General features: G+C 40.2%; 1 protein-coding gene across 1 annotated transcript in view; it reads left to right on the plus strand.

The window, feature by feature from the left end:
• The window catches only part of SPECC1 (sperm antigen with calponin homology and coiled-coil domains 1), a 342,057-nt gene that overhangs the window by 82,433 nt on the left and 246,026 nt on the right, over window positions 1-13,598 (plus strand). The window contains 2 exon segments of the mRNA XM_074263920.1: window positions 438-615; window positions 9,387-9,522. Of these exon segments, the coding sequence (XP_074120021.1) occupies window positions 469-615; window positions 9,387-9,522 (283 nt within the window). The 5' untranslated portion in view covers window positions 438-468.

The following is a 13,598-nucleotide window of genomic DNA, read 5'->3' on the forward strand; positions in this document are numbered from 1 at the left end:
CCCCCCTTCCCATCCCTTCCTCTGCTATGCTTATGGTTTTCACTTCAGCCAATCTGCTCTTGAAGGGCTGACTGCATGTTGTTATGTGACCCTGTCCCAGAAGTCCTTCTATTCCCAATGGAAAATTAAGTTTAATGAAAAGAGATGCTTCTTTTAGGGAAGAGAGAATTTTGTGTGGAATTTTAAAAATGTGACCTCTTGCTAAGTGCATCCATTTTGGTCTCTCTTTCCAGCCATTGTTGATATTAAGGAAGAAATGTTCTATTTTCAGCTAGATCTGAGGACTGGGTCCTCCTGATGATAATAACCACAAGAAGACTTAGTGATAGCAAGTAGCTGATGTGCTGATGCTCTCATAATACCCTCTTAAGATACTGTTGTAGTTCAGGATGTTGAAAATGTAATTTTCTATTTCATTTTTTTCTTTTTTGTTGCAGCCTCCTCTAGGAAGTAGGACCCCCTAGAACAATGAAGAGTGTAGCCAAATCCTGGGGCACAACAGTAAAGCAAGGGACCCATGGGATTGAGCGGGGACGCCCCATTCCTCCAGCTACTTCTGGCATGAAGACTTCCAAATCTTCTACATCACTCTCTTTTGAGTCTAGACTCAGCAAGGTACTGATTTTTTTTAAGTACATAACAAATTGGTGATAATTTTGAATATTACATAGGATGAGGGATGGGGGTAACTGTTCTGCTGGGGAAATGCAAGTGAGTACTTAAAGGCAGACTAATCTGATTGCAGGGGAATTGACCAAAAGACATTTATTAAGCACCTACTATATATCAGTCACTGTGTTTGGTGCTAAGAATATAGAGAAAATGAATGAAACAGGCCCCACCTTCAGGAAGCTTATATTCTATCAATCAATCAATAAATACTTATTAAACACTTACTATTACATACTAAACATTTGCTAAGCCAAGGATACAATGGAACAATTTCTTCTCTCCAGGAAGGGAAGGGTGGAAGTGGATAGGCTGGACTGAATAGGGTCAGAGAAGAAGATGGAGTTAGAATCCCAATATCACAAGTATCTGTGTTTCTGTTAGTTTGGATAACTTCTCCTATGTAAGTGCCATGTGATAGTAGATCATTTCTTGAGTTGTAGCCAAAATAATCATCCATTGCCTATCTTAGTGTACAGCGACAAAAATGAAGCATTGCCTATTCACACAGAACTTATCTTCTAATAAGAATGTAAAGACAATATGAGAAAAGAGATTGTGTGAACTTGTTCACTTTATTACTGACTTTAGGGTGAGGGGAAAAGAGCCTGCAAAATGTCCATAAAAGCTTACAGCTCCTGTGAAATCCCTACTCCTACTCTTAATTATGGTATATAGGTGACTCTATACTCTGGAGGAACCTACCAGGGGATTACAAGCACAGGATCTACCAAACCAGAAAGGCTTTGAATGTAAGCTCAACAGCAGGCTCTGTGTCCTCTGTCTGACGTTTAACTTGGTTAAGGTTGTTAAGTTCATAAAAACTCATAATTAGAAGGTTACATACTAGATTATCTTTATCTTTGTATTTTCTATTTTTCATAAAATCAGCTCATAGTACAGATTGTTAAAGGAGTTAAGTTTAATTCAAGCATTTATTAAGTGCCAATTATATGCTTTTCCTAAGACAATTGAATGTTCATAGTAAATCATGTAAATCATAGTAAATCTTTCAGGAGATGTAAATATAATTACTGATTCAGCCTATTCATTAGGTGTAGTACAGAGAATTGCCACAGCCCAAATACAATTTGCAGCCTCTAATATTTATCAGCTCTTTAAGGAACTTCAAGAGCAAGTGAGAAAGCATCCAGGCAAGATTTATATCTTGCATGTCCACTCACATAGTGGACTTGCAGGTCCTATTTTTGATGGAAATTCAAAGGCAGATAGCCTTTTAACTATGTTAGCCAGTACTCCTTTATTTCAGCAAGCACAAGAATCTCATTCTAAATATCATCAAGCTGCTCGAGCTTTACGTTTACAATTTGGAATAACAAAAGGGGAAGCTAGGAGCATAATAAAAAGCTGTACAGCTTGCCTTCCTTTCCACACTCCTACACTCTCTCCAGGGAAGAATCCTCGTGGTTTGAGACCCAATGAAATCTGGCAAATGGATGTAACCATTATAAATCTTTTGGTTGTCTTTCTTTTATCCATGTGGTGGTAGATATCTTTTCAGGATTCACGTTTGCAATGCCAGCAGCAAAAGAGACAACCTGAGTGGTCACTGAATTCCGTACCCAAGCATTTGCAATTATGGGTGTGCCACAAGAAATAAAAACAGATAATGTACCTGCATATACTTCTAAACATTTTGCTCACTTTTGTGCACAGTATAAGATTTTACACACCACTAGCATACCTTTTAATCCGCAAGGTCAGGCAATAGTAGAGAGAAGAAACAGATTCATTAAGACACTCCTCTAAAAACAAAAGAAAGGGGGAGCCACAAGTAACCCTAGAGAACTTCTAAATTTAGTTTTCTATACCATTAATTTTCTAATTTTTGACAAAGATGCACTGGCTCCGGCAGACAGGTTTTATAACCCACCAGAAGGGCAGGGTCCAGTGCAAGCAGCTCCACTGTCCTTAGATAATCGCCAAGTGATGTGGAGAGACCCAGAAAGTGGTGAATGGAAGGGACCAGCTAGGTTAACCCTTTAAATATGTAAACTCCTTTTCAGAAGTCTAAAGGTATAAACTCCCCTTAAAGGCCCGAACCAAAGATGTGAATTCTGAGCCAGGGAATTATTTAGACAACCTGAGTTCTCACCTTGTAATCCTAACAGTACCCTACAAGTGGAAGACCCCAGATTGCCTGAGAATTTAGGGTGGAACTTGTCTAGTTTGGAAAATTTGTACTTATTGATAGTGGGCCTATTAGTGTCAGCTGCACTTCCAGGCTGTGTGAGATAAAAAATATAGTCTCCCTCAAAAGAAAAATATAGCCTCCCTCAAAAGAAAAATATAGTCTCCCTCAAAAAAAAAAAGAGGCCCTGAAATTAATGTGAATTAGAAAGCAACTTGACAAACTTGAAAACATATCGTAGCCATGAGGGATAATGAATCTCTGAGGAATAGTGTCATGAGTCACTGTTAGTACAATTTCCTGTTCTGGGACTTCATTACAGAGGAAAGAACCTGGTAAAGCAACCGAATATACACAAAGCTAGGGCTGCTCATTAATCCCACTCGGTGTTTTGGGGGTCTCCAGTTCCTCTATAGTAAAGTTTGATACAGGAGGAAAACACAAAATGTTCCCCCATCAATACCTCTAACCATCCCATCTCCATTCTTCATCATATCATCCTTTTCCCCACTTTTACCCTTACACTTACACTTTGGGAGAGAGGGAAAAGTGAGAAGCAGGAGTACTGGATAAAGAAAGAAAAGAAGAGGGAGAGAAAGAGGGGCAAGCAAGAAGAGAGATTTTTCTCAAGAAAAGAGGAAAAGAGAATATAACTCCTTATGGGCAAGGGATGTCTTTTTTTTTTTTTAATTTGCATTTCTAGCACTTATTATTTAGTTTCTGGAATATAGAATGCACTTAGTAAATTATCTATCACTTATCCATCTATTTATCCACCCATCTATCCATCCATCCTCTTATCTATCCATTCATTCATCCATTGATTCATCCATTTTTCTATCTAATCCCTCCATCTATCTATCGAATCCATCTATCTAGCCAGTTAGCTATTTATCTCTTCCTGTCTAAATAGAGAGATCTTTTTTCTGGAAGGATTGATGGAAGGAGCAGTGAGAATGAGTGAAGAGTAGATACCATTTGCAATTTAGGTCAATGGCCTGTGAGTATCCCTTGAATCTGTTTGCATGTCATAAGGCTACTCTTTGGTGAAGAATATGCAGGAGGAGGTATCTAGTTTGTTTCTTCTTCACAATCAGAAAAAAAAAACCAAGAAACTGGAGCCAGACCAGAATTTTTAGCTGGACAGCCATCTGACCAGGATAGTTTTTTAAGAGTATTGTCTCAAATTATCAACTATTTATAAAAATTTTTAATGAGATTCTGGCATATTCCTAAATATTAAAGTCCAGATTATATTATGGGCAGTGGTTCAAAACTTAAGATTTATTATCTTTTTATTGATTAAAAATAGCCGAGCAACATGGATAGAGGAACATCCTTGGAGCTAAGAAGACCCGAGTTCAAGTCTTCTAAGCCATATGGGCTGTGTAATACTGAGCAGATCACTTAAATCTTGGTGTCCTTGGAAATTCTTTTAAGACTACAGGACAGTTGATGATTTGCATTGGGAGAAGGAGTTCCTACACTGGCAACTCCTTGTACCAGTGGACCACAGGTCCAGTTCAAAACCCAAGCCAATCCATTTTATTGACATCTTTTGTTCTGACATCACCTCTATTTCTGAATCTAGCTTTTGTCCTTTCTCTCCCATTGGGCTACCCCAAGAAACTAAGATTTTTTTTAAAGAGAGTAAAATAGTTCAGTGAATCCGTTCAGTGAATCCAATAAGTGAATCTCCCTCCATATAGAAAATCTCTATGGAAAAAGAAGAGATAACTTAATTCCTTTTCATCTGCGAAGATGCTCAGTGGCTTAAAATTATAAAGAAATTAAAAATGCTTTTTAAATATTATCAAAGCTTCAGCTTGACCAAGGTACATACATGTATATGCTTCTGTTTCTAGTATCTTCTAGAGAATTTTAAAGACATTTATCAAGCGTTGAAACATTAATTTCTATAATTAGGGAGTATGATATGAAAAATGGGCTTAGCAAAAGGAACTGGGAAGACTTGGTTAGAGAGGTGGGAGGAGAACAGACAGACAGGCAAATTCCAAGGGAGAAAGAGACAGAGACAGAAAGACAGGAAAAAGAGAAGGGAAAGAAGAAGAGGAAGGGAGAGGGGAGAAAGAGGGAGGGAGAAGAGGAATAGGGTGCACAATGTCATGAGTGCTCAAAGAAGAGAGATATATCCAGGAGGGGAAAGGTGGCCACCAATGGCACATACTGCAGAGAGATCAAGGAGGATAAAGACTAAGAAAAGATCATCAGAAGTGGCCATTAAGACATCACTGACAACTCTGAATAGACCACTTTTTGTTGAGTGATGAGGTGGAAAGCCACATTGGAAAGGACTGAGAAGTGAGCAAGGGGAAGCAGCAGCATACACAGCTTTTTCTCTGTCTAGGAATTTGGCAGAGAGAGAATAGAAATATAGGACAATATCTTAAGGAGGAATAGGGTTTAATGAAGGGTTTTCTCCCCCCAGGTTGAAGGGAATGGATACAGCATCCATGTTTGTATGCAGCAGAGAAGGAATCAATTAGTATATAAATTGATGATTAGAGTGGAGGATAATTATAAGGACAATCCCACTGAGTCAGACAGCAGGAGGAGATAGATTAAGGGGTTGGTTTTAGTTAAGAAAAAGCCATCTCCTTATCTCAGATTGGAATTAAAGGAGGAGAGAATGGGGATGAGGTTAAGAGGTTTTACCTGGCACACAACAGGAATATAATAAGTGCTCCCTGTGTTGTTAGGTCAAAGTGATTGAGAAAGAGGAATGAGGTGTATATAAACAATTGTTTATTCTAATAATTTTAATTGTTTTCTTTCTTTTATTTAATTGCTACATCAGTTCCTGTAAGTCTCTCCAGGCCTCTCTGAAATCATCCTGCTGATCGTTTCTATAGAACAATAATATTTCATCACATTCATATACCATAACTTATTCAGCCATTCTCCAACCAATGGGCATCCACTCAGTTTCCAAGTCCTTGCCACTATGAAAAGGGTTGCTATAAACATTTTTGCACATGTAGCTCCAAGGGTATACACAGTTTGATAGCCCTTTGGCTGTGGTTTCAAATGAGAGTAGGGCTTTTCAGACTTTTGTTTCTGTAGCCCCAGCATCTAGAAGGTGCCTAATAACTGTTTGTTGATGATATAAACAAGTTTCAGTCCTGGTCTGCCTATAGGATTATATATCTCTCCCAAATCCCCTACTTCCTGGAATCTGACTTCTCTAAAACCTGTGGCCTCTTATTTTCATTGATCTTTCTCATCCCATGTTGATCATTCTGTGACAAAGATAAAGAAAATTGTGAATGAATAAAACATGTGAATTTTAAATAGAAGGAATATAAAAATATTTTTAAATTTTATCATAAATACTGCTTCATGAGGTATGTTATTATTTTTCATGATTTTTTTCCTCTTTCAAAGAGTCTTTATTTTTATTTATTTATTTTATTTTAGTAGTCTGCATTCAGGTCACTTATAAGAAAAATGAAAGCTAAATTAGTATCTTTGTGTGTCAGTTGCTTGTTTTTCCTAGGACTGAGCAGAGTGTGAACATGTAGATCTCCTGTAGGATAGGGGAACTGCTTCTTTGGAGGAGGACAATAATATTTCCTGCCCTCAAGAGACTTATATTCTGTGTGAGACAGAATAATACTGAGAACCTCAAAGGATAAAACGTGTATTTGTTGAGGTTGAATACCTAGTTGGGAAGATGAGAAAGATAAAACGATAAGAGTGTTCATAATGACTGGAGTTAAGTGAAATCATTCAAGCCAAGTGAAGAGAGAGCGGAACGCTAGAATATTGGGCAAGGGGATTGGTGGAAGGAACACTTGGTCCAAGAGTTGGGGGAGCTAACACTAATCCCCTGCATGATCTTGAACAACTCACTTTGAATCATGATTTCATCATCTGGAAATGAGAGGGCTGGACTAGATGGCCATTGTCCATGGTTATCAATCTACTTTTCCAGGATGCCTTAAAACAGAACTAAGGACTATGGGGTCTCAGAATCATAGCTCTAGAACCAGAAGGGAGTTTGGAGGTCATCTAGTCCGACCCCCTCATTTTACAGAGGAGGAAACCGAGACACATGGGGATTATATAAGTAGTAAGTGAGAGAGGCAGGAAAGCGTTAAGCCCAAGACCCTGGATCACAAGGGGAAGGCTGTCAGGATCAGGGAAGAATCTTAGAACATAGAATGTCAGAGCTAGAAGGCACCTTACAGGATATAGTTCTCACAGGGAAACAGTTCCAAATTTGGGGAAGTGACTTGACCGGGATCATACATCACTGTGCCCCAGTCCTCCTGCCTACTATTTAGCTGGGGCATTTGCTGTTAATTAGGTGCTGTCCAACATGCCCTCGGCTTTCAGATTAAAACAATTTTTAAGACATGAGAAAACAGGAGCATTTGCCTCTGGAATTGGGAACAGAAGCATGTTTTTTGCGATCATGCGTCTGGAATTCCCTGATGTCAGTCAATCCACTTCCCTTCTTTATTTGGGGAGCTCTCCAGGGACTGTTCAGCCTCCACAGTCGGATGTGTCTCATTGCTCTCACCCACTTCCTTTGGTGTTCAGGGAGCGAGGCTCCACCCTTGCCCCAGCATGGGGTGTCTGGAGTGTGGGGTAGAGAACTCAAGCAACATGCACCGCCACCAGAAGCTGTTTTTAACTGGACTGCTGGCACCTCCAGGTGGACAGAGGCAGTAGGCATGGGGACGAAGAACTGGGGTCTAGCCCAGGAGGTCCCTCACTGTGTGATTTGGGCATGATATCAGTCCTGGATGATCCAAGAGAGATTAAACTTAAAGAGAAAAGGAATTTCAGATTTGTAGCTCATAATTAGTGGATGACAGTCTTCTCTTTTTGGTGATATCAAGGGATCGTTTTGCAGTGAAACGCATTTGAGGTCACTAATTGATGCCTATTAATGTCTTTGTTCACAAAGACTCCCTTATAATTTAATAAATCTTCCAGTATTCCTGGGCAAATATACAGATTTGAACTGTAGATAGCCCCTTCTTTAGAATAAGCTGCACTCTCTCCCTCCACTCCCTCTAAAGACAGGGCAGCTCCCTTCTGAAGTCACTGCTAGTGGGTAACCACTGAGTACTTCCATGATGCATCATAAACCTACCAATTGGCTAAGTATAAGCCCCCATGGCCTGCGGCTAGGAGGGACCTCAGGGGTGCTCTTGCCCAGCCCCATCGTCTTACAGAAGATGACATGGCAGGCCATGTTGTTTGCTCACGGGTCACATAGCTGGTTAGTGACCAATCTGGCTAACGCACTTTCCCACATCGCCTTGCATTGCTGTTCATCCATTCTACAATTGCCCCTTTCCCTTGGTCACCACAGCAATCCTAGATTCAGAGATTTAGAGCCAGAAATGATAATAGGATCTTGGATGGAGACCTCAAAGAAAATTACAATTCCAGATGTTCCACTCCACCCCACATTTTACAAACGAGGAGACTCTACTGTGGGGCAACCCCAGATAACAGATTTTTTTTAGAGCTTGAGAGGATCTTAAAAGACATTAAGCTGAATCCTTTCATTTTGCAGGTGAGGAAACTGAGGTAGAAGGAGGTTATTTGGGTAAGAGTCACATATAGATAGCAAGTGGAAGAGCCAAGATTTGAAGTCAGATGTTTACACTCTAAATCCTTGACTATTTTTCTACCATACTAGCTTATTTCTTTTTTGTAATGGTTACGTGACTAGTGAATTACTGGAATGCTGGAGAAATGATAATAATGAAGTTTTTCAAAGTGCTTAACACTTTAATAAAAAAAAAAATGAAACCACCTTATTTTTCCTCAGGAGGTTTATAATCGAATGTGGGGAAATATATGTATTAAAACAACAACAACAACAACAACAACAACAAAAAACATGAGCTAGCACAAAAAAAAGTGCTTTACAGACATTATCTCATTTAACCTCATGACAATCCTGTGAAATAGGTGCTATTATTATCCCCATATTATTGATGAAACTGAGGCAGAGAGAAGAGACTTGCTTGTTTTCATATAACTAGTTAGTATTTGGGTCAAAACTTGAACTTTTGTCTTCTGATTTCAAGTCCAAAACATTATCCATCATACCTCCTAAGCTATGACTTACTGGATTTAAAAAAAAAACAAACAACTATTTATTTATTCAAAACTTAAATACAAAATGAGAAAAAAAAATCTCCATTTGTACAGCAGAACCGAGAGGATTCAAAATATAAAACAACAGATTTCCATTTCAAGAAACATTGTGTTTAGAGCACTTACTGGATTTTAGCCGAGCATTTGAGAGTCTCTTTTCCTATTAGAGGAACGATAGTGAGTGAGTGGGATAATGGAATAATTAGGAGTGAATATCCAAACGCCTTTCCACCAGTGTCATTTTCAATGGTTTGATGTGAACTTGGGAAGAGGTCTGCAGTCCATTAGCAAGTATTTATTAGGCGCCTTCTGTGTTCCAGGTGGTACATCCCTAGGCACTGGGGATGCTCCAGCTCCCAAGGGGAATATTTACAGCATCTTCTTTTGTCTCCTTCCCTTCTCCTGCTTTTCTGCTTCACAGCTAAAGAGGGCCAGTAGTGATGATATGCTCACTAAACCAGGCAGCGCTACCCCCTCTGGAGTCGTCAGGATGAAGAAAACAGCAACTTCTGGTGCCATCTCAGAGCTTGCGGAGAGCCGGTTAAAGAGCTGCGTAGGTAGGCGGGATCTGAGCCAGCCCCAGCCCCGTGCCCTCTGTACCCATCATCACTCCCTATGGCCGTCCATGGTCACATTCACTCGTGATTCTGTAGCTCGGAACTTCTGCGCCTGGTCCGCTGTGATGTGGGTAGTGAAGCCTTGGGGAGGAGGAGGAGGGTCTCATTGACATGAGGAAGGTCCACAATGTAGACTTGCTTGGGATCTGAGTGCCCTGGCACTCGAGGTCTAGTCCACAGCTAGGTTAAGGCAGGAGCCAAGATGGACCCTAGACGTGACATTGCCTCTTGCAAATATCTGAAAGGCCACAATTAGCTCACAAGACTTAAAACCACACGACAACCGAGTAATACCTCGTATAATATATATATAGATGTATATATATATATAGATATAGATGTATATATATACATATATATATACGCACACACACACACACATATATATACATATACATATGTAATATATATGTTATATATATAATATATTGTATAATAACTTCTTGTGTAGACTCTGAGTGGAAGCCCCTTCGGCAGAAGGATCGTGTCATTCTTGGCCTTTGTGTCCCTGAGATCTAGTCCAGAGCCCGGAATGTGCATTCTGACCCGATATAAGAAGGAACTTACTTTGTAACCAAGAACAAGTCATCTCTCTGAATTTTGGACAACTTCCTAAACTCTTTGAGCCTATCACTACCGGCTTATTTGCATGGGATGAGAAGTATGGCCAGGTAGTGATCCTCACCATCTGAGCAAAGAGGGGAGGGAATATGCATTGAATGTTTTGCAAATATTATCTCATAGAAAGATCATTCCTAAGGATAGACAACATTTATGTGGCACCGACTGTGTACCCAGGTACTGTACTAAGTACTTTACAATTATCGTCTCATGTAATCCTTGCAACAACCCTGTGGAATGGGGCTGCTATTATCCTCATTTTACAGTTGGGGAAACTGAGGCAAACAGCGACCAGTGAGCTGCTCAGGTCATACATACCACCACAAGTGTCTGAGGCTGGATTTGAGTTCCGTTCTTTCTAATTCCAGGCCCAAAGGTCTATCCACTAACCACTTCACTGACTCAATGTGGATAAGCTCAAAGAGTCAGTAATGACTAAACTGGAGAGTCATAGAATTATCTGGGACTGGAAGAGGGGATCCCAGAAGCCATCTAGACCAAACCCCTCATTTTCTAGATGGGGACACTCAGGCCTAAGGCCTAAGTGATTTTCCTTGAGTGATTCCAGGAGTTCCCAAAGATGGCGGGCATCCAGGGACCTTTAGTTTTATTGGTTTTCAAGCACTGAGCTTGGGAAGATGACCCCATCTTTTTTGTCATTTTTTCCCACCTCACATCAAAGTTTCTCCTCATATCAAAGGTCTTAGATTTCAGTTTTTTTGGAAAAAGAAAAAAATGCACATTGTTGGCGACCATGAAAATTGTTTCCTCCATTACAAAAACACGAAAATCTCCTCTTCCGTTTACCTCTCATGGCATTTTAACCATTTCCCAGGGAATCCTCTTGTTCCTTCCTGTCAGCAGGTTTTTATTATGTGTTGAACGCTTTTATTTAACGGCAGTAAAAAGGAATTTTATTAAAAATCTCGTGGGCTTGTTACTAACTTTAATGAAACGATTTTCTGACTCAATTATGTTTAGACAAAAATACATCGTCATTAGTCTAAATGCTTCTTGTTATTTAAATGCTATTTTCCCCCCTAACAGCATTAATTGCTACAATAAATTCTGAAAAGCCTAATCGTATTTTTTTTCCCATGATTTTGAGATTAATTTAATTCTGGTTAAGTTGAGAGATACATCACTAGGTGGCGCCAACATCAAGCACATTGACTCGGACACAGCCTTGGTTCTTTGATCTGGTTTCATGGTTTCTTTCATTGGTTTGATCTGAGCTGGAGGGCACCCAGTAGAACAGTTCAACTTACTCTTGGAAAACAGTTCTCACTCTTGGAAACTTTTGAAGGGAAAGACATTTATCAGCCATTTATCTCAATGAAACACACCTTTGGAAGAGTGGAATAGTTTGGAAAATCCTGTAAGGGCGAAAAGAAGTTCCTGGATGTAGATTCAAAGACCATGGAATTCATTCCCCTCATTTTACAGATAGTGAACTGAGGCCCAGACAGTTTAAGAGTTTCAGTGATTCTGTTTAATGTCGCAAAGCGATGAGTAAGGAACAGTTCTATGATTGAAACTCAGGTTATGCAAGAAATTCGGTTCTGCACACATAAATTGTATATAGTATATACTATAACACATTTAACATGTATGGGGCTGCCTGCCATCTAGGAGAGGGAGGGGGGTGGAGGGAAGGAGGGAAAACTCAGAATAGAAGTGAGTGCAAGGGATAATGTAAAAAATTACTCATGCATGGGTACTGTCAAAAAAATTATAAAATTAATAAAAAAAAAAAAAGAAAAGAAACTCAGGTTATGGCTCCAAGTCCAGTATACTTTTCTCCATTTATTTATTTGAATATTGGGGATTGATTTATATTTTGCCACTTTATCAATCAATTCCAGTGGCTCCCTATTTCTTCCAGGATCATCTATAAAGTCTCTTGTTTAGCATTTAAAGCTTTTCACACTTTATATATCTTACTCCCCTGCACGTACCCTATAATCCAGCTCTATTGGGCTAATTGCTGCCCCTTGCACACATTTCATCCCTGATCCTCATGTCTTTAGACTTCCCCATACTGGGAATGCTCTCCCTCCTGACAGCTGATTCTTAGAATCTTCCAAGATTCCTCTGACCTTTCTATCTCCCTTCCCTAGCCCATCCCTGCCCTCAACCTCCAATGCCTTCCCCATATTGACTTACATATATTGTCTCCCCCATTAGAGTATTAGCTCCTTAAAAGCAGGGTCTCTTGCTTCTCTTTGTGTCTGAAGTAAGTATTCGATGCTGGTAGATCCATTACTGATTGAGCATGGGTATGTCTAATGTTCTAACTTTGTAAGCCGAAGACTAGAAACACATGTCATAAAGGGGTAAGTAGAAGGCGTGCCATTCCTTCCTTAGTGGTTTTCTGGGTGCCAGATTTTAGGAAGTGCTTTAGCCAGAGCAGGGGGTGATAGAAGGCTGGAGACGGTGCCATATGAGGAACCACTGAGAGAACTGAGGAACCTGGAGAAGGCCCAGGCTAGGAATGGAGAGCCCTCTTCCAGATGGTTTTCTGCTTGGCTTCTGAGGACAGAACCAGTGGGGAGGGGCTGACAAAAAGGGCAGATTTTCTCTAGAAGTCAAGAAAAACTTTATAAGTCCCCATTCAGTGGATTGGGATGCCCTTCCCTGGAGGCCTCCAAGCAGAAGCTGAATGACCACTTGTCAGCATCTTTGGGTCCGGGTTGGACAAGATGACCCAGGAATTCTGTGACCCTGGGAAGGGAAACCCATAGAGTGTGGTCTAGATTACCTCTTGGACTTAGGAAGCATTTGCCTAAAGTTTGGGGAGGGATTGTGATGTAGCGGGAAGGCACTGGCTTCAGAGCACTTGGGGGACCTTGAACTAGGCAGTTTCTGAGAACCCTCCTAATTCTAAATCTGTTCATTTTCCAATCTGCTATTTCCTAACCATTATACCCTTTCATTGGGACAGGGCATCCCAAAAGTCCAGGTGCAATGACTAGTAATTTAAAACTTCACTAAAAGTTTTGGGATTTCCCATATGTACTATTGAGAAGTTGCTGATAAATGTCTTTCCCCTTCAAATAGCTGGATTAGCCCCACATGGCAGCATTATCACACTCATCATTAATATGACATCATCAAGTTATTACCCTTTCTGGGCCCCCATTTCCTCAACTATAAAAGGTGGGTGAGATGAAATCCAAGGTCCCTTCTAGCTTTCAATCTCTGATTCCATGATTTTATGTTAAGTCCAAACCACTGAAGTTTGGAACCACACAGAGACTTTTGGGACATCTTGTCTGTTGTTGTAAAGTGGTTAGTGGGTAATTATACTGATGGCTGGAAGCTGAATGGGGACAGAACAGTGCTCTGTCAGTGGGTAGCACGAGGAGAGGCAGCTGATAGTGCAGACCGACTCC

This window comes from Sminthopsis crassicaudata, chromosome 4 (genome assembly GCF_048593235.1).
Source record: "Sminthopsis crassicaudata isolate SCR6 chromosome 4, ASM4859323v1, whole genome shotgun sequence".
In the NCBI taxonomy this organism is placed as follows: domain Eukaryota; kingdom Metazoa; phylum Chordata; class Mammalia; order Dasyuromorphia; family Dasyuridae; genus Sminthopsis; species Sminthopsis crassicaudata.